General features: G+C 31.0%; 1 protein-coding gene across 1 annotated transcript in view; it reads right to left on the bottom strand.

The window, feature by feature from the left end:
- Positions 1–4,210: 4,210 nt before the first annotated feature.
- Positions 4,211–23,040, bottom strand: part of LOC127717697 (carboxy-terminal domain RNA polymerase II polypeptide A small phosphatase 1-like) — a 52,246-nt gene continuing 33,416 nt past the window's right edge. Inside the window, exons 5-8 of the mRNA XM_052223453.1 lie at positions 17,871–17,963; positions 16,309–16,407; positions 15,226–15,312; positions 4,211–13,835 (exon numbers count right to left, since the gene is read on the bottom strand). Coding sequence (XP_052079413.1) covers positions 13,701–13,835; positions 15,226–15,312; positions 16,309–16,407; positions 17,871–17,963 — 414 coding nt within the window. The 3' untranslated portion in view covers positions 4,211–13,700. The remainder of the gene's footprint in view (positions 13,836–15,225; positions 15,313–16,308; positions 16,408–17,870; positions 17,964–23,040) is intronic.

A 23,040-nucleotide genomic window follows, 5' to 3' on the forward strand; every position in this document is an offset into this window, starting at 1 on the left:
AAAAATCTGTTTACAATTATTTTGAAACTTTCGGATGCAGTTAAGGTGCACATGCGAAGATACGTAACCAACGCGGTTTGGATTAACCCGAATAATCAAGTTGTTTTATTCCGATTACTCCAACGAGAAACGGCAGTGGATGGAGGGCGCTGAATCCTTAAAAACTTTTTAAAATGTAGCACCCCACCACGAAATGTAAATATCTGTGTAAATATCTGCTAAGTGTTAAACCTATATCCCAAGTGGGAGTGCTCCGGTATATAACGGAGGAAAATACTTGTACAGAACATTCGAGTTAGTTTCGGATAATAATTAAATTAACGCATACGTACTACCAAAATTACTTTAAAAACATCCGGTTACAAGTAAATAAATAACGCATGTAAGATGAGATGAAATCTAAAATTTGAAATAAATAAAAAGGTAGATATTAAAACATTTAAACATGAGAAATAATAATACTAACGATAGGGATTATTTTTTCAGGCCTAGCTGTACATTTGTTTTATAAAATGATGCAGATGGATGCTCTTTTAAAAACTTGAAACCAATCATGTGTAAACATCGGTGTCAAAATATAGCACGGAACTTATGAAATTGTAAATCACAGAAAGGGATACGGCAACACTCCTGGTGACGGTTCAATGATTTTACAGCCGGCAGTATAGGATTTCAGAAGACTTCAAAGTCTTCTTCCACCAAAAAACACACTGAGATTGAAAAACCTAAAAAAAATACACTGAGAATTAAAAATTACACACTGAGATTAATAAAGGCGCATTGAGATTACAAAAAATGAAAAACACACACTGAGAATTTGAAATTTCACACTGAGAATTTAAAATTACACACTGAGATTTCAAAAAGACACACTGAGATGAAATAAACTGAAAAACACACACTGAGAATTTAAAATTACACACTGAGATTTGTGCGCACTTTTTATGAAAACTTAATCTGAATCTATTCCACAAGCTTAAAACAACTAGGGGAAAAAACTCGTTAGTCCTTCAATTTGGCGCCAAATGTTTTATAAAAACATTAGAAATACAACGTATAGAAAAACTACGTTATTGAAGACCAATAGAACAAGAAAATACACACTTACTCTCATTACAAAATATAACCAAATGGTGAAAATCTTTATTAAAATTATAAGAAAACTTTGGAACAATCTGCAAAAAGACAAACAATGCAGTGAAATTTTTACCCAAGTGCCGATTATAGCATATAAACGTAACAAAAATATAAAAGATTACCTTGCGAAATCAGGGTAACAGTTGAAAGACTTTTGAAAAGGGACCCATGCTTAAACAGTTTTAAGCAAAACATCCAGATACACTGTTAGTAATAGTCTGAATTATAGGCAACGTACTTATGAATATGAGTTAGCAAAAAACGATGTTAAGTCTTGAAATTTATTACGAATGTTGGTTGAAGCAGAGATATATAATACAATTGTATCATATGTCTCTGGTTGAAAGACCCGCATTTCATTATAATGACGAGAGTTCGGGAGACCAAGATATTAATCTGTTGAATTATTCATCTCATAAATATTCATTAGTAATGTGCATATTAATCTCAGTGTGTAATTAACAATTCTCAGCGTGTGTTTTTCAATTTATTTCATCTCAGTGTCTTTTTAAAATCTCAGTGTGTAATTTTAAATTCTCAGTGTGTGTTTTTAATTTTTTTAAATCTCAGTGTGTAATTTCGATTTCTCAGTGTGTTATTTTAGTTTTTAAAATCTGTGTGTTTTTTTTTTTTGTGTAATTTTTTCGAAAAAAAGGGTTTAAACATAGTTTTGACGAGAACGGCTTGCAATAAAAAACCCTAAGATGGATGTACAAATATCGAACCACCACAAGAGTTATACCATCAAAAGGAACATTACAGTACAAAGACAAATAAAGGGAAAACTGTTGAGTAAATAAAATGATACACAACTTCACCACCTAGAATCTGGGACATAATTTAGCATCATAGTCCCAGCTAGAATCTACAACTCCATATCATCTTGTATTATTCGTGAAGTAGCAAAGTCTGAGTAGCAGTTTAGAAATGTATACTCCATACACGAGTGAAGTCTGGAATATTCGGCTGCTAAGAAAATTTATAATTCCAAATCTAAATCATCTCATTTGTTATAGACTTTGGTACTGATGACCGTCGTAGTCAAATTCGAGGTATATGTCTAGAAATGAGGTGGAAGAAGTTTTATCTGTGGTTTCTTTAATCTCTAGTTCAGGAAGATATGTCTATAGGACACAATCAGAGAAGTTTGGATTTTCAATGGATAGAACACTATCAATATACCTTTATGAGAAATAAAATTAATCTAGCTTCTTTGATTTTCTTGTTTTCTACAAGTGTCTGAAGGACCTCATACTCGTATGAAAATTGGAAAAGGTCGGCCAGGAGAGGCGCACAGTGGTTTCCAATATAAATTCTGACAACCTGTTGGAAAATTCTACCTCCGATTTCAACAATAAATAGGGAATGTGTCCATGGGACACAGGTGATTACTCGCTTGCATACAACGTTATAGAGACAGAAATCAAGGACAGTAAAAGTGACGCTACCCAAATTCGTACTTGATCTGAGTTTTGTGGTAATAAGCATTGTGAATGAGTTTCATAACATTTGGTTGATGCAAACTTGTTAGAGAACGGAAACGAAAAAATCAGCAGTTTTTCCATTTGTAAAGGGGCATAACTCTAGAACAGTAAAAGTGACGCCACCAAAATTCAAACTTGATCTGTGTATTGTGGTAATAAGCATTGTGTATAAGATTCATAACGTATAGTTGAGGCAAACTAAAGTCAGATAACAGAAACGAAAAAATCAGCAATTTTTCCATTTGTAAAGGGGCATAGTTCTAGAATGGTAATAGTGACGCCACCAAAATTCAAATTTGATCTGTGTTTTGTGGTCATAAGCATTGTGTATAAGTGTCATAACATTTGGTTGAGGCAAACTTGAGTAAGAGAACAGAAACGAAAAATTCAGTAATTTTTCCATTTTTAAAGGGGATAACTCTAGATTGGTAAAAGTGATGCCACCAAAATTCAAACTTGATCTGTGTTTTGTGGTAATAAGCATTGAGTAAAAGTTTTATAATATTTGGTTGAGGCATTTGTAAAGGGGCATAACTCTAAAACAATATAAGTGACGCCACCAAAATTCAAACTTAATCTGTGTTTTGTGGTAATAAGCATTGTGAATAAGTTTCATAACATTTGGTTGAGAGAACGGAAACCAATTTCGGGATGTACAGACGGACAAGGGTAAAACTTGATGCCCTCTCTGCTACGGCTGGGGCATAAAATTGTTGGTAATGGGAAACTGCGGATACTGATCACTTGTTCTTTGGTGTAGCTTTTCTTTTTTTTCTGACTAATTTTTAACACAATATGCCAAATTATATCCCAAAGCAAGAAATTTGTAGAATGTTTTACCTTTTTAATTATGGAGGAAAGTATTATGGATTAGTTCTTTTGGACAGGTTTTTAATTTTTCATGTGGTATGGTGGGGTAAAGGGTAGAAAAAAAAGGTTTTGAAAGAAATTATTTCAGAAAATAAGAGAAAGTTCTTTAGAGTTCTTAATAATCAACATATAGTGAATGTCACTATGCAAGTAAACAGTATCACAGTATTTCTGTAATCCCTCTTTTACCCAGGACAAAATCTTGGTTCAATATAACAGATAATTCCTTGGTAGAACACACAGATAAGTCAGCAATAAACCATTGTTTGTACAGAGATTTATGGAGTTTGAGTATCCAACTCAAACAAGGTACATCCTCAATTTTGTTGTTCATTGAAACATTCAATGAAGCCATGAGGGACTAATGGTTTGCCAAGATCTCATCCTTATCAAAAGTTATATTTGCACATGAGATTATCTGAGAGTTCATTTATTCCTAATTCTTTGATAATACACTCATAGTAAAAGGATTTACAGACAAAAACAAAATTGTTTGAAGCTTTGTCCCCGGAACAACAACAAAAACATATTTGAATTTGAAGTTCATTGGTTGACAACCCCAAATCAATAAACAGAAAACTTGGTTAAATTGAAAAGACATATCTTATGTTCATGTCTTCAGGGCTTAATGTTGGGTAGTTGTACCTCTATTCCATCACTAACAAATATTTAGCACTACAGAGAAACAAGGCTATACTTGAATAAAACATATACAAATATTTATATAATAATGATTTAAGTTTATTTTCAACTGGTATTTTTTCTGAAAGAAAATATTTTCCTATACAGCCCAACACCCACTTTGGGATTAATTAATACATTATGTATAAAAATTTAAATCATTATGTACAAATAACAACAACATCTGACTGGTTTCTATGGTAACTACTTCAGTGTAATCTAAAATGCAAAATATGCTGCATTTGATTATACAACTGGTAAAAATGGTTTTTTCTCTTAAAATAGTTCTAGCTTCTGTACTTTTAATGTCTTTTTATAATAAATCAAAATTTACGATTTTATCATAGTTCACATGTAAAATAATCTTGAACCTTTGAGATAACCTCTTCCTATAGAATATAAAGTTGTCTCCCTTAGGTATACATTTTTTCATCAATTATTAATTTATTACACACTCATGAATCACTTTCTTATGGACAAAATTGTGTTACATAAGCAATATTTTTCATCCTTAGATGCTGATGTCAAAAATATTAAATTTATAGATAGGTTTGGATATGACATAATTGGAGTTTGAGTTACTTCCCTTTGGCTGCCATTTTGGATTCTTATTTGACTAACCAAACTGAAATATGCAGTACAAAAAAAGTCTGATATGAGATCCATAATAATAGATCGTAGTGATGGATCAAGCAAGGCTAAAAGAAATTAAAATTGTTTAGAAAACAACATTTTTTCCAGTCTAGAGGGCAGTATAACAAGTCAAAATTGGCAGATTCATGACGAAACATTTGCACATAGACCTCCAACATGGCGACAAAAGGGAAGTAACTCTTGCTCAAATTTTGTCAAACAATACCAATCTATAGATATGATGTTACAAGACTTTATTCTGTGTCTTGGTAGTTACCATATAATCCAAACATTTAAGTAAAATATGTGTTAAAAGAAACAAATGCTAGGCTGTTGCAACAGGAAAACAAAGCTTCATTGTTGGCTTGCAGTGAACATAAATTAAGTACTTAATGTCTAATCCAGATATTATCCAATCATTTATCAGAGAATAATTGACTTCTTATAAGCTGGGTAATGATCAGTACCAGTATTAATTAACCATTTACCAAGGTCATTAACCAAGGTCATTAACCAGAACATTTTAGACTAATGATTAGGTGTCAGGAATATCTGACATGGGTTTTCCAACTATATTTGATGGTAAAGTTTCAGAAATTTCTGACCAAGGAGCCTTTAAGAAACCTGGTTATATAATTTCTAATAATCTTGACAAGGGTTTCTCAAATACACCTGATGAGTCTTCAGAAATTTCTGACAAAAGTATCCTAAAAAAACTTCTTAAACTGATTTATGTGAATTATATCATAGGGTGTCGGCGGTATCTAGTGGTATTTTGCAGAATGAGGAATAATTTTTTCTCACTTGTTCTGTCACGGAATAGAAGTTCCTTTATAATATAAGTTCCAAAAGGAAAAAATGTTCTGGGATATTATTTCCACAGGAATAAATATTACAGTATATGTTCCTAACGGAATAAATGGTATAGAATATTTGTTCCAACAGGAATAGATATTATGACATTGTTTATAACAAAGTTTCCAGTGGAACTTCTGTTAGGCGGAACAAATATACATTGACAGTTCATCTCTCAAACTTATTCAAAAATATATCCAATTATTCAAGGGACATCGATTATGTTTTCACGCAAGATATTAGGTAGGCTTAGGGTATCAACTTTAAATATCAAAAAAGTAAACAAAGAGTCTCTTATTTCCTTAAATTAAAACTGTCATCATAAAATCTGGATTACACATCAAATAAACATCCATGACCGTTCACCAACAGACTATTAATAAATCTATATTTTCTATAAACAAAAGTCTATTTAAAAGGATTAAAAGGGACAGCCAACATAAAAGCCCTGACTAGATTTCAGTTAAAGATGGGGAAGTATGGAGTGCCTAAAACAAACATCCTGTTTTAATTAATGAAAAAAAAAACATGTCCTTTTTTAAGTGCAAAAAATGAATTAAAGCAAACTCAATTTATAATGATATAAAAAATTAAATGAACAATTAAAATACACCAATGACTCAAATCTCACATACTATTTTCTTCGAGAAGATTTACCGGTAATATTGTAATCGTCATTTTTTAATGTTCGGGCAGATTACTATGAGGTGTCCTGAAATGACTTTTGAGCAAAATAAGAACATGGATTTAAGTTCGTAACAAAATGGCAGATATTTGTACCATAATTTTGTTGAAAAATTCACTGGATTAAGTAAACATCCATAATAAATGCACCTGAAACTTCAATATAAAAATAAGTGTTCAAATACAAATATAAATGGATTTTTGTTCATTTTGGTTTCATATTTATTTTTCTGTAATAACTTTGTATTGGTTTCTTACTGAAGCACTCTCTTCAAGAAAATGGTGCATCTATAAACCAAACAGATTTATTTTTTTTTATTAAACTGAGAGGAAAGTTGTCTTGTTTTGCTCCTACTTTTTCAAAAAATATTGATAATAAATGCTTAATACATTGTTCATAGTAAAATTTCCTATCAGAACTTCTTTTATACAACAAATAAGGAATTAGGCATGAGTAGAGATATAAATTTTGGCTGTGTGTACTGCCCAATAAGAAAAGGCGGACATGGCCACATGATGCACTGAAACAAACAATCTATTTACAAGTATACAGGATATATTCTCTCTATATATATCAAATTATATTCGGTTATGAGCATTTAAGGAAATTCATAAATTGTTCTGTTATAGTGCAATCTATAATTCACTCCAAATCATTATTAAATTACAAAAAATTTTATAAAATATTTCTTTTCATATCAATTACTGCTCTTTCTAAAGGTATGTATTTCCAATATAAAACTATAAAATTAACTATTGATTCCTTTATTTTGTGCTTCTCTGATATTCTATAAAACAGGATTAAAAATCAATAATCAACATATGTCTAATAAAACATGGACAACGGCTTATCTTAAATTTTCAATAATCTTGATACATTATACAATATCAATTAAAAAAGACTTCATTTATGAAAATGGTGTTATTTGAACTGAAGCAGCAAACCATCAACATCCTTTTTAACAATTCATGAAATTTCCTTAAAATGCTTATAATTTGAAACTTTATATATATATATATATATATATATATAATAATAGTATTATGGACGTAGCAAAAATAATGCTATTTCTATGTACAAATTTCATAGTGATTAACAATGTAATTATATATGTTTACATAAACATTTTTGTTTACATTATCAGCAATAAAAGAGACATAAAATGTAAAACAAACATAAACAAACAAGAAAATAAACAATCATTTATCACGTTTTCCTCCTGGTTATATCACTATCACACATAAGGGGAGATAACTAAGCTGTAATACAAAAATTATTTAAAATCAGACTTCAGTATGTTAAATGCATCTTTCAGTAACATAACTTTTCTATCAAATATTTTGCCCAACTAACAGAATGTCAAACATGCATGTTAAGGGTTTACAACCATAATTTGAAATTGGTAAAAACACTACATTTTTCATGCTTGCACATCCCCCCCCCCCCCCCTTCACCAAAAAAAAAAAGACCATTAACATACATATTATTAGCGGATCTTAGTAGGTTACTACGGTGACCATAAAACACTATACAAGTTATCTAATTAACAACTTATTCTCCAGCTGTGTTTAAGCTTTAAATTATTTTACCCTGAATTAAAAACACAAAGTTCTACTAGTATGAAAGTTACCTGAATGAATTGGCTCATACAATCACAATTAAGGTGCTTTCCATGTAAATTTTTCAGCTTTGTATGCTAAACATTTCACGAAATTAGACTAATATTTTGTAGATTAAATTGTTAGTTAAAAGTGTCAACTCTTCGTCCCTTTGGAGATCTCCATCTAAAGGAAATAAATTTGATAGGGGAGGTTCACTTCAAGGTTTATTTTCTCATTTTTGCAGTTAAATTGTCAAAGTTTAAAAATAATTCCTACAATCAGGTCTAAAATAGAATTATCTTACATATATATTTTTGGCTGGCCATTATCATCCAAAATTTCAAAATGATATTTCTTTGCAATTTGGCTATCTAATATTTTGTTTTCACTATTTAATAAAAATATTCCATTTATTTAAATTATGAATTTATATGCCCATGGAGGTGTATTTTACTAGATCTATCTGATGAAGGATACCACTTTCCTAAAAAAAAAAAAAAAAAAATATTCAAATATTCCAACACGTTTGAATAAAAACAGCTGTCTAAGATTTTAAAGGGACCAAAGATTGTGAGACAAGTATTATGAATGTATAAATAGAAGAAAAAGCATTAATATAGCCATCAGTTTGTTGTTTATTCAGTAAATCATTAATGATTGTCTGTAGCGAAAGTTAAAGGAAAAACTCCTACCAATATTTAATTTTCTCTAAGCAAACTAAATTTTGTTTCAGAATTGATAAATAAACGTTCTCAAGAACAGCACGTCCAAATTTCAACTTTTTTGTTTCTGTGTTCAACATCATTTGGAAAGTGAACTTTGATGAAAATCAATTATATTTGCTAGTAAAGCTAGGCAATTTTCTAAATATATGTATCATTCAATGGATAAAAGATTACACTTGTGAGGTGTTGTCTTTTACAATTGTGTAGACCAGACCTGCCAACTATCCCTATTTATGGGGGATACCTTCCTTAAGAGGTGTTGACCTGAATTTCGTAATTCTTTATTACATAAACTGAAGACCTCAAAACAGACATTCAAATGAGTTAAAAGGGTATTTAGCACATATATACTCATTTAAACAATGTAGTAGTAGATTAAGAACATGTATGACAATATAAGAGGAGCATTAGGTCCTCTTGCACTTAATATCCCCCATGGAGAGTTTGAAAAGTTGGCAGGTATGGTAGACAGTTGTAATCATTTTTTCCAAAACAACCAATACAACTGAAGAACGATTCCAAAAAGTGTTGTGAACTATCAAAGTGGATACATACAAATGAATTTTGAAAAACTTAATAAATTACTGAAAAAAAATTCATAAAAAATCCACTTCCTGCAATGGCGAGACACAAAGTAATTTTTGTATAGTATGCACACCAGAATAAAGCCTTCCTTCAAAATAAACAAAATAAAACCTTCTATTCCTATAAAAAGTCCAAATGTTTTTTTTCTTAATTATACTAAAAATACTTTTCTCTGGAATATAATCGAAACTAAACGAAGGAAGGAAAATTTAATTCATATGCAAATTAATTTCTCTAGAAAATATTATTATTGGTAAATAAATTTGATCTGCCAATATGATTTTATGCTCAATCAAAAATCTTTATATTTACACTTTTGGTCCTATCATAAATTCACTGATACTCAAAGTCAAAATATTTATAAATTCTGGACCATTGTTGAAAGTTGCTTAAACTCAGCCAAAAACACCTAACAGGACAAATTTTACACTGTGACCTTGTAACCTTGTGTACTCCTTCAGCAAACAAAGAGTTAACATACAAGTTAGAACAATATATTTTTTTCAAATTTGAGGTATTTTGTGGATGCCATTTTAAAAAGAACTTTTTTAAATACATAAAACTAGGGACTGTCTCAATAGGTCAAAATTATTTTTAAAAATATCATTTTTTGTTTATCCTATTCATAAAAATTCCTGAAAATAAATGTCTTAAACTGCTCTCCACATATACGTTATAAGAACTTGACAGCAATAGAAATAATCTTTGCAGATTGCTGCAGGGAATTGTGAGATACTCTATTTACATAATCTCTGGTTCCCAAGGTTACATTGATGATGTTTGAAATCTAACAGAACATTTTCAATTTTATTCATTATTAAATTCACGATTTGAATTATTGCAACAACCAAGTCAAAGGGTTTCAATTTCAATTTATGAATGTCCCTATTACAAATTTTAAAGGCTCCTTGTCAATTGGTTAACAATATCAATAAAAATGTCTAACATTTATAAAGTCTGTTCACTTTCACATATATGAGATGTTTTTAATAAATTTTTCATGTCACATAAAAATATTTGTATAAAAAATTTCTTAATTCTAATAACAAACATCATAAATAATAAATGTTTATCTATAAAAAAAAATCAAACAATATTAAAGTATTTCCATAACTATTTCTATTGAGTCTTGCCCTCTATAACATTGAACATGGTAAGTAAAACTGTTCTTTCGTATTGTCCTGTATACTATAATATGAAACATGTCAAAGAATATCTTTCTCTCCTTAATAGATTGAGCCAGTCCCTTATTTTAAATTAAAAACAAACAAACAAATATTTCATAAGATAATATTATGTACAAAATTAAGAAAAACAACCCATGATATTCATTTGATATAAAATAGTATGTTTTACATGGAAGCTGGGATCTGTGTTATGGCAAAGCTTTGATCTATGTTGCAATGAAGCTTGGATCTAAGTGATAAAGAAGCTTATTTGTTTGAATTACTGAACTCTATACTGATATGTCTCTTAGGTTTATCATTTAACTGATTCAAAAGTTCAATCAAGATAGGCAACATTTTTGAGAAATGTGAAAGCAGTTATAACATTAAGGTGGTACATAACACTACAGGGAGATAACTCTGCAAAAATCAGCTGAATGTTTTAATCACGTTCTATTGTTAAGGAAATATAAAGCTTCTCAATGATAAAAATTAGTGTTTGTCGAACTGCTATATATCCAATGAAATCTTTCCGATAAAGTGTGTGGTTCAAGTTTTTTGAAATTTTTATATTTTTGTCAAAGGGTCAAAGTAAATATTTTGTCAAAATTTTATGAAAATTAAACGAGCCAAATCAATTTTAGTCAAGGTGTTTGGTACCACCTTAATACTTTGTAATTTGTAATTTTTGAGAAATGTATATGGAGTTTTTAACTAGGTCATCATTCTCACCTTAAGTTTATGTTTAGAAGTATTGTAAATTCAGAAATTATTGAGAGGTTTTTATTATTGCCAATATTGTGACAGGGGTTAGTATCGCAATTAATAGGAACTTGCATTCTGATATTCTTTACATATATCTGTATGCAGATTATCATGAAATTGCAATAATTAATCTCACATTTTTCTCCATTCTTTAAAAAATCTCAATAATAAATGCCCACAATAATTTCTGAATTTACAGTAGTAATAAAACAGTATCTACACAGACAAGATTTCTTTTTCCTAAGACTAGAATACTTTTATGGATGTTGTCTGGAGATTTGCCTGAACATTTCAAATAAGCCTAAACAATGCTGATATAATTTTGCCCATTGATTTGCAAGCCATTCTGTTTACACATATCATTTGTTTACAAACAAATATGACAAAGATACCACACAATGATTGATGAATATAATTTAAGATTTTTACAATCAGTATATAAGGCACCTTCATAGAATAGTAATTTACATATTTAGCAATGGTTTAACACTTTCTGTAGTCAAATAATGCCACAATTAATCTATTCATTAACACCATGATTTCATTTTTTTTTTAAATAAGGAGAAAAATTTGGATCATATTTTTAAATATCAAAAAATTAATTCTGTTCCTTTATGAATGTACATTTGGAGAACTTAAAAATTAATTGTGGCATGATTTGTATAATTCCAAGGGTAAATTGCATGGTTAACACCAAACATAAGTGTAATATTAAAAGGGTCATCTCAAAATTCCTCTTAAGGACTAAAGGGTTGGTATCAAAAATGTTTTTAGACACAATTTCATGTAAGAGAACTTTAAAGATGACCTTTTAATGCTGCAAATGCTTCCTTCCTATTCAAACATTGTGACAGATTCTTTAAGAGGTAAACAAAAATATGAAACTAAATTTTACACAAAACCTACTCTTTTTACTGATAAAATAAGGTAGAACTTTACAATGTAATCTGCATACATAATTAGACAGAAGAAAGGTTAAGAAAACTATCGCACAAGAACATTTCGTTAAAAATTTTATATAACTAAAATAGAAACATTATAAAAACTATTAAAATCACAAATCTGTCGAGGTAAAAAATCATCTCAGTACACTCAATCTATACAACATTCCATTCTCAAGTGCAGTAAATTCTAAAAATATTCCTATTCATCAAATCTATCAAAAAGCAGTAAATTCTTGGGAGTATTTCTACTGGTCAACAAAAGCATTATCAAATTTGAATTTTTGTTTACTGATTTTTTTGTTCGGTCAATATATTTATGCCTTATTTTGGCTGAATTTTTTTTTTTTTTTAATTGATAGAGGAGACAATTTTCACTGTCAGAAACACTTGCTTAAAGCTATTCATATTTTAGAAAATACTGCACTTAAATTTTAACACATTTGCAATCTGTCAAACAGTGAGCATGGGCTTCCTTCCTGCGACAAACTCTGACACTTATACCATGCCTATTTCTGTCACTAATCTCCAACTTAAGCTTTTTTCCTTAGCCTACTCTTGTAAATTGTTGTGTATCTCATAAACTGTTTACTTTTGGGTTGCTGTCTAATTGATATATGCCCCACATATTCTTATATGGATATTAAAAGAGAACTGGTCAGTCAGATAAAAGAAATATTACCAACACTTTGTTTTTTCACAAAAGCTAGTAATTATGATGCAGAATTTTCTAAATTTGTTCTAGTTACTTCCCTTGTTCTAGTTACTCCCGTTTGGATGATCAATAAGATATTCTTGTTTACCTGAATTTTGATTTGTGTTCACTTCACAAAATGCTTCACTTTTCAAAATGAATAGTTTTTCTCGTCATTAGGTTAAAATCCTTTTAGAGTAATCAGACCTAAAAATTGCTTGACATGGTTATGATATAAAGAATGTTTACTTTACTGTACTATGTTGTTTGAACTCTCAAAGATGGAGATGAGGCTTGGAAAATTTAGCAATCAAGCCAGTGACATAAGGATTTCATTTGCATATATATCAATTGGAAATTATCAGCCTCTTTGAACTTGATGTAAGCAATGACAACCAGTCTGATATTGGTATGTCAGTAGTTTAAGTCTCAGGAAGGAATAGCTCTGTTCAGAAGATTGACATTTTTCGATGTATTTATCTATGAAATAACATAACTACATCACTTTTCACATTTGGCACAGTTTAAGTACCTGTCAAGCAGTGTGAATGCACCTCAACATTTTTTAATAACATGCTTTTTTGCTTATTGAAGCTATGTCACATGTCACAACCTTTATAAAATTCCTATGTCCAATCCCATTGCAGCTTTCTATTCACTGCAGAGCAGCTACTTCCTGTGATGGTAATTCTTCAGCAAAATATAAATTTTCTTGCATATACAAAACTGAAAATAGCACTCAGTTAATTAACAATTATCACCTTGTAGTTAGGGTTTTCTCCTTGATATCCAAGGTCAATTAGGGTTTATCACCACAGTAACCACAATTAGGGGTGTCCACCTCTGTAACCAAGGTCAAATTAATTAAAAAGCCTATACTAGGAAGAGTCTGTATTTTGTGCATTTCGTAAAAATGTATAAACATTGTCCACTTTTGCTAAAGCCTCAAAAAATGGTATAAGGTCACGTAATTCTGTATCCTCCATATCATCAAACCAGGACTGTACAGGCACCTGTAATATGTTAAAGAATGGATTAAAATCAAACCAAATCTGTACAGGTAGCTGTGAAATATTCTACAAAGCATAACAATCAAACCTAGACTGTACAGTAACTTGTGAAAATTATGTGATAGGTTAAAATTGAACTCAATTTGTACAAAAATCTATGAAACATTATATATAGCATAAAAATCAAAGCAAGACTGTACAGGTACTTGTGAAAAATTATATACTAAATTAAAATCAAACCCAGACTGTACAGGCACAAGAATTATAGCATGTATTGAAACAGTATAAAAACTCTTTTATATTTCTGTTCAATTGTTTTTAGTTTACTTTTTAACCCAAGTTTTTCCTGAACATATATATATCTGGAGAAGTTGGAATTTTCATTTCACTCAACTCTCAGTAACAACTTGTTATTAAATTGTTTTTGTTTTATCTATTTTGAGGTCAATCAACTTGTTACTGACATCACAACAAATACTACCTTTATCACGCTTCAGTCAAAATTAATTTAGTGTATGGTCAGTGACCTATTATCTTCAAAGGTAGACATTAAAATTCTGGAGTTATCTCCCCTTCAACTTGATCATGTTTATACATTTTAAATGGAAATTAAAACTTTTTTATCTACTAGATAAAGATAAAGTTTCACAGAACTTTCTTTATTAACATCCCCAGATCAGTATACAGTTGATTTTTGTATCATGAAATAAGTTTTGGTTAAATATAAATTTTTCTATTGTACTTCACAAGTTAGTGAACCCTGAAACAAACTTGACCATGCACAGAATATGAAACATTTTGATTTTTCTCCTTTCTACACTCCCCCACTTAACAAATACTTACAGCATTGTCTGGATGGAAGATATAGAAACATTTAGATTTTTCTCCTTTTTACACTCCCCCACTAAACAAATACTTACAGCATTGTCTGGATGGAAGATATAGAAAAAATTTGATTTTTCTCCTTTCTACACCCCCCCCCCCCCCTTCCCCCACACTTAACAAATACTTACAGCATTGTCTGGATGGAAGATATAGAAACATTTTGATTTTTCTCCTTTCTACACTCCCCCCACTAAACAAATATTGTCTGGATGGAAGATATAGAAAAATTTTGATTTTTCTCCTTTCTACACTCCCCCCACTTAACAAATACTTACAGCATTGTCTGGATGGAAGATATAGAAACATTTTGATTTTTCCCCTTTCTACACTCCCCCCACTTAACGAATACTTACAGCATTGTCTGGATGGAAGATATAGAAATATTTTCATTTTTCTCCTTTCTACACGCCCCCACTTAACAAATACTTACAGCATTGTCTGGATGGAAGATATAGAAACATTTTGATTTTTCTCCTTTCTACACTCCCCCCACTTAACAAATACTTACAGCATTGTCTGGATGGAAGATATATGAGGCAGGAGAATTATCTACTATCACAACTTGGCTTAGTTCTCTTCCTAACCGACTTAAGTCCTGTGTAAACCAGAAAATTATACTATTACTTCAAAAATATTTTTTTCTTCTTAAATATGTAAATAAAAGAATTAAATCATCTTTTGGTAACAAAAACTATGCTCTGACATGTGTTGGTGTTTGTTTTTCTCATTTAGTTCCCATGTAAGTTTTCTTTTTTCTTTGTTTTGTGCTTTTTTAATATGCGTTTTCTACCAGATTAGTATTGCCTTTTTCTTGTTTTGTTGACTATTTTCTTCTATAAACTTCTTACATGATCTCAATAGCCAATAAATTGCAAAAAGATACCCAGCAAAAAATTTGAAATGTGAGTTTTATTTTTTTGTGAAACCTATCTAGTTTAATTTTTTCAATAATAAAACCATTGCAAAATTTCTGAATTTATATAGTATATTTCACAATCTTTCTTGGTTACTTGAACATCAAAACCAATTCTCAATTTTGAACTTTACCATTTTTACCTTACAAACATGTACATCAGTATTTCTTCTGAACATGATTACTGTAAACCAACTAATTTTCGCGAGCAATTTATTTCCGCGACTTTGGCAAGTAGAAAAATAACGCGAATATAAATCGTCGCAAATATGTAAAACTTGGATCTTTCCTTATTAAACTACATCAAGTCAATTAGAAAATCGCGAAATTAAATTGCCGCGAAGTGGATAAGAAAGTGTTGAACGCGAAATAAAGTATCCGCTAAAATAAGTTGGTTTACAGTAGTCCCATCTACATTGGATAACAGCAATATAGAAGGTAATCAATTGATTAGCTCTCAAAAATGCTTTTTCCCTTTGAATTGTTTCATATTTTGTCATGTCACACCTTTTATAGCAGACTATATGGTATGGGTAAAACCATTAAACAGCAGACCATATGTTGACCTCTAGATGTGATTTGTGTGTCATTAGGTTGCTGTCTCATTGACATATACCAAATACTTCCTTTTATCTCAGACAATTTCAAATGTTAAATTTTAATACATGTAATACACACCTTTACATAATTCCCCCGATGAAAGACACATGATTCCCTGAAGAGACGAGACCTAAAAACTCCCCATTTATCTAGTAAATCAGCTACAGGATCCGCATACTACAAAAAAAGAAGAAGAAAAAAACTCAATTTTTATCAAAATTTTATTTTATTCATGTTTATCAATAATCAATTTTAACATAGATCCACTTGATTTTCTTAATCAATTACCATTTTTTACCGACATTCTGTAATTTTTAATTTGATTTTGAGGCTGTTTTGAATTAAGAATGCCATAGCCCAACAAATGTTTGGTAAGAAATATCGAATGAAAGTTCAAATTTCAATCTTTAAAACATATTGAAGACCAGTAGATTTTGATAAGAAGATGAATAATGACATAATGAGCAGGGTTTTTAATCATGCTTGTTCATATGTGAACACTCTGCACAGAAGCTAGTCCCATCATTCGAACTTCAGACCAACCAGTCTTACATCAGGCAATTGGTCTTCTCATTTAAATTGTTTTCAATTTGTCATTTCGGGGCCTTTTGCAGCTTGCTGTGTGTTATGGGTTTCTCTCTTAGTCGGAGGTGGTGCTGTGCTGACCTGTGGTTGTTGACTTCTATCTCATTTGGTCTTTAGTTGAGAGTTGTCATAAGCAATCATACCACATCATCTTACTTTTATATTTGAACTTTTATATTTGCTCTTATTTTTGTATTAAAATAGCAACATCAATTTAAAGTCTTGGGTTTGACCCAGCATGAGATTAACCAAACCTGCACTCCAAGAGAATATATGCTAACATAAAACCAGCAAGGATGTTACGATAATTTTATAACTTATCCTTATAAAGTGTATCAACTTTTTTGTTGTTATATTTATATCAGAAGACTTAAATTTTCACTGTCCAAGCGACATATGAATGAAACTTGTGCAAAATTGTTCTTAGGTTGCTGTCTCACGGAGTTTTATCCCATATTTATTTGTTAAAATTACATTTTAAATATTTACGGCAGTATTCATCAATATTAATCATTTTTAGTCGATGTAACTTTGAGATTGTTTGTTTATTTTTTTTTTGTCTTGTTTTGTTTGTCTGGTCTTTGTATTACCATGTGGATTTCAACAATTTGAATTTCTTCTGATTGCCTGATATCTCAACTTAGTTAATCACCAGATAGACAGCTTTATTTCTGGTCAAGCGTGCTCAAATTCAAATATTTAGAAGCAAGTAATCCAAGCTCGAATAAAATAAAAAGTGCACCAAAACCTATCTAAACTCCATGTGTCTGATGGTATTTGTTTGTCTCTGTCTTATATAGTTGTCTGTTCTTTTACTGCTGTATGGATTTAGACAAAAGTTTTTCTTTTCATAAAATGTTAAGATACTAAAGCTAAGTTGATCACTATATGCTATGCATATCTATTAAACTACATTTCTTATCGTCAGGACTAAAAATCATATCGCTTATATCTAAAAGTATCAGATGTTTAGGAGCAATTTTTCCTTTACAAAGTACACCAAACTCTATGATGCAGTCATTTCAGTACGCCTCTGGTTTCTACATAGTTCTTACTTTTGCTAAACTTGCAGTAAACAACACACATTCAAATAGTTCTCCCATTTTCTTTAGGTACTCATCTACATAAGGCCTCTTTAAAACATATACCTGGAAATAAATAAAACAAAATTCAGTTGGTTTATGGAAATTCATTTTAAATTCATTTTCACCTAATTTTCTGCTATGTCTGTTATGTCTGCTATGTTTGTAATGTCAGCTATGTCTGCTATGTTTGTTATGTCTGTTATGTCTGCTATGTCGGCTATGTCTGTTATGTATGCTATGTCTGTCATGTCTGTTATGTCTGCTATGTCTGTTATGTCTGTTATGTCTGTTATGTCTGCTATGTCTGTTATGTCTGTCGTGTCTACGTGTCTTTTGGAGAAGTGATGTTGATTGCAGTTTTATGTTTCTTTTAAACATGTTCTATATTTTACAAACAAAAGTGAACCAACGCCTGGTAAATCTGTAGTACGGTAGAGTCCCTGAAGTGGATACCTCTGGTATGCAGGGTCGTTATGATAAAGCACATACAATGTAGAAAGTCTTTTAACAACAACACTTTAGGGACTGCTGCAGAAAATTTATTGATCTATATGTTTCAGTGCCTAAGGCATCAGGATCCTGATAGGCAAAGGACCGACACAATTTGGGTATTTTGCAATAGAAAACATGATGTTTATTGCATGTACAATATGCATGTTTCAACTAAATCCTTGATTTATTTACCATGGCCTTACTACAATTATAAACATCTATTTGAATGAAATAATACTCTCTCCTTTTATCTCTATTATCCAACAAAGAAAGTATAAAAACAACATTTCACTGGTACCCATTGTTAATCAGTAGACCATAAACTAGATAGGATTACTGTATTATTCAATAGATGACACATTGTCTACTGATCCTGAACTGGGATTTACAAATATATCAGGAGATATCTACACTACACACCACTTCCTTAAAAATGAACAAACAAGATGAACCTTGAGCTATGCTCACTTACAATACCCCACCCCCTCCCCATCCTCAATTCTATTCATTTAACAGGCAGTATGAGTGATGAATGTGAAAATGCACACAGTATAGAATACTGTAATTTCAAAAATTATTGCGAGGTTTTTATTAATGCGAACTATGTGACTGGATGAATATCGCAATAATAAGATCTCGCATTCTGATATCGGACACATATATATATATATATATATATATATATGCATGAAGCTTTTCCTGAAATCGCAATAATTAATCTTGCATTTTTGTTCAGTCTTCAAAAATCGCAATAATAAAGGCACACAATAATTTCTGAATTTACAGTAGTCAAATGATAATTTATTAAAGATAAACTGTATCTACCCAAAAGCATTCAGTTAACAGAAAGTTGGTGAGTGATGAATGTGAAAAAACATCACACAGTACATTGCATTATAGAATAGTCACATGATAGTTTGATACATTTTTGTACTATATCTTTTATATTTGTTTTTTTGCGTATTGGTTGGGGTACTTGACTCGGCTTGGTTTAGTGAGAGGTTGGATGAAATTGCATAAACAATGTCATCCATTGCTTGGCTGATTGTTTTTCCGTAAATTTAGTTAAAGAAATTACATTAGACATTTGCGCAGCCTGTACCAATGGTTGATGATTTAGGAAGCTCAAATTCATAGTTCCTGAGATAAATGTGACAAAAATTTCAAACACTGCCATGATATGAAAGAATATACTGTGGGTTCATTTATTTTCGTGGGTACCAATTTTCGTGGATTGTTGAAAACTTGCATTTTCGTGGATATTTAATTTTGTGGCTTTGGCAAAGTTTGCATACATTCCTTTATAAAATTTGTAATAAGTTCATTGAATATTTAAATTCGTGGTTCCCCAGTACCCACGAAATCCATGAAAATTATCCAACTATTGCTAACATGAAGTTTGATAACAAATTACAGGATGCTCTGTGGTACTCTCTACATGAGGCATCAGATTTAATGTTCTAACGTTGACTGATGGTCGGAAGAATACCAAGGTGACCATATTTCTTTACCCCAGTTACCCTTGGGATGAAGAAGGAGAGATTGTAAGAGGGTATAGAAAAGATACACAGGCAAATCCAGTAAATCTTTAAAACGAGGGAATTCTTAAGTTCCAGTGTTATAATTACTAATATATTTACGCTTTGAAAACATTTATTGAAAATAGAGGTTTTGGGACAAATATTTCATGCATTCTTCCTTTCTTGCATTTAACATATCAATAAAATATATTAGCAAATTTTTTTTTGATTTTTTTTTCTGATGTCCAACATGGATAAAACTTGTTTTGGGGTCAGTCAAATGCCAAAACAATTTCTTCTTATGTGAACTATTGTCTTAGTTTATATGGTTTATTCCATTAATCTTTGAACTAATTATGTAAGGTTTAAAAGTTCTATTAAAGTTACAGTCAACCTATTATAGAATCTTAACTCGACAGACCAAAACAGTGTGACCAAATGTTACAACATGATATTTCACTGTAAAAATCAATTTATCATGTATAGACTTTCGCCGATAAAGTATTTGTATAAATATCGTGTATTCAAAAGACTTTAAATGGATACAAGTACTTTTAAACTTAAAAATCTGAATAATAAATAACTTCAGATTTGAGTTGTATTATATTTCAATACCTCATTATCTTGGTATAAAATCTATAACAATGTAACAGAATCTTCAATACTCAATGGTAAACAAATTTGCATTTTTAAATAACTTATCCCTTAAATTCAAATCTTTACTTATGATTTCAAAATAACTTTTCACATAAAAGTTTCCTGATTGCAGTCATTAAAATAAAATCTACGAAATGGGCAAACACTTTTATTTGAAATAGTTATCTGACTCTCACTTATTTTATTTATAACACTCTCTTCATGGAGGAAGCAATTTTATGGAGTAAAGGGAAGGATTCCAATGTGACATAGCTGCTGATGTTTACTCTTGGCATCTTTATACAGGAAGTTGTAACTAGTACGGGGGTGTTTAATGACCTTGACTACCACACGGGACTTGCAAAGTCGGAAGTGGTTATAGAATTTCTAACAATAAAAACAAAATAAAATTTGAGAACAACCAAATGTGACACATTTGAAAACAAAAACAAAACAAACAATGTAGTTTGGAGAAATTCAGCAAAGAGTCAAAGAAAGAAGTTATCCCAACTGATCTAAATCTTGGACAACTGTTACTCATTGTCAGCACCTGTCACTGTATTAAGTAACGTTTGGACTTGTGCCATGTTTGGGGGTATTTAACAATGATTTACCTGGGAACAGTTACAGCAGATTCCATTGAGTGTGTAGCCAAAGGTAATATCTTTGGTTAGCTTGCTTGTTAGCTGAACCGTGAAGTCATTATTTGGTCAGGTATACTACCCTCCTTTCGAAGTAGCATAGTCCAACAGACAGATCGATTGGTTTTCTGTCGGACTAGTCTATTCTTAAAGTAGGGTAGTTTACCTAACCTAACAATGACTTCACGGTTCAGCTAACAAGCAAGCTAACCAAAGATATTACCTTTGGCTACACACTCAATGGAATCTGCTGTAATAGCCAAAATTTTTACACTCCAGTCATTTAAATTGTAGAGGGTGGACATGTTCTACAAATTTGTATTGTATTTCTAAATGAAATGCTCTCATCAATGTCCAGTTGTTCTGTTACACCACTTTTACAAGCTTAGGAGAAGGCTGAGTGCTCAAAAACATGATAAACATGTGTATATTATATTTGTTTTTCATTTGTTGCTTTGTACATAAATTAAGCAGTTGGTTTTCTCGTTTGAATTGGATTACATTTTGTTATGTCGGGGCCTTTTATTACTTGCTGTGCAGTATGAGTTTTGCTCATTATTGAAGGCCATACAGTGACCTATAGTTGCTACATCTATATCATTTGGTCTCTGGTAGAAAGTGGTCTCATTGCCAATCATACAACATCTCCTTATTCTATATTAAACATATCAAACCTGCCATATATTCCTTAGGCATCTGTCCAAAGCCAGGAGCCTATGTTCCAGTCGCCAGAATGCTATTTGTTGTATTTTTATTTGTTTTTGTTTTAAGATATTAGCATAAACCCGGTTGTAAATTTTCTTAATTGTATTGTTTCTTATTTTGTTATCTGGGCCCTTTTATAGCTTACTATACTGTATAGGTTTTGCTCATTGTCAAAGGTCACATGAATTTGGTCTTTTTGAGGGTTGTTGTCTCATTCACAAATTTATAACATCTCTTTATTTTAATATCAACATTTTTTTTTGAATGACAAAGATGGAAATGGACATTTTCCACAGGCTTATTTTCATATGGTCAGAATCAAAACGCCAATAGAAATTACAATTCATTTAAAAAGTTTGACAATCCTCCATGATTGCTCACCTGTGTGCAATGGTGTGAGTGGACATTAAGCATGTTAAGTAATTATATAAGCAACAATTAATCAATCAATCACCCATGAGACAGTGGGATAGAAAGCCAAAAACAGACTTTCTGTGTAGGAATCTTGGACATCGTTTACCCTAACAAAGGAGTAGCACTTATGTATCTACATATTTTAGGGAATCATGTAAATTCCTACATTAGGCCTTGAATCTGCTTTGTTTATTATTACATGACAACTTGTTTGTACTTTTGTGGAGAACTATACAAGTGTACAAGGCCAATAACAGACAACCATGACTGTTTTACACTCTATATCAGTATTTCATCACCTGATTTGACTCAGTTATTTTTCTCAGGATGATTTTGAGTTTGATGTAGTATGCTTGTCAACACATATTTGTTCCGCCTAACATACCATTCCCATGGAATCTTTGTTATATAATAAACAATGCCATAATATCTGCTCCTGTATGAACAAATATTCTATACCCTTTATTCAATAAGGAACAAATTCTGTAATATTTGTTCACTGCGAGCTACTGCTCACTGATGATACACCCGCCCAAATGTAAGTGTTCGGTAAACAGGAATTTGTTGAGTGATGAATCTGAAAACGCATCACACGGTACAGCTGACTCATATAAATTCTGAAACCAAATTTCAGAAATCCTTATGATGTAGTTCCTGAGAAAGATGCAACGAAAAATATTCATGGGACGGACGGACAGACAGAGGGAAAACAGTATACCCCCACTTTTTTAA

This window comes from Mytilus californianus, unplaced genomic scaffold (assembly GCF_021869535.1).
Source record: "Mytilus californianus isolate M0D057914Y unplaced genomic scaffold, xbMytCali1.0.p SCAF_10, whole genome shotgun sequence".
Lineage (NCBI taxonomy): Eukaryota > Metazoa > Mollusca > Bivalvia > Mytilida > Mytilidae > Mytilus > Mytilus californianus.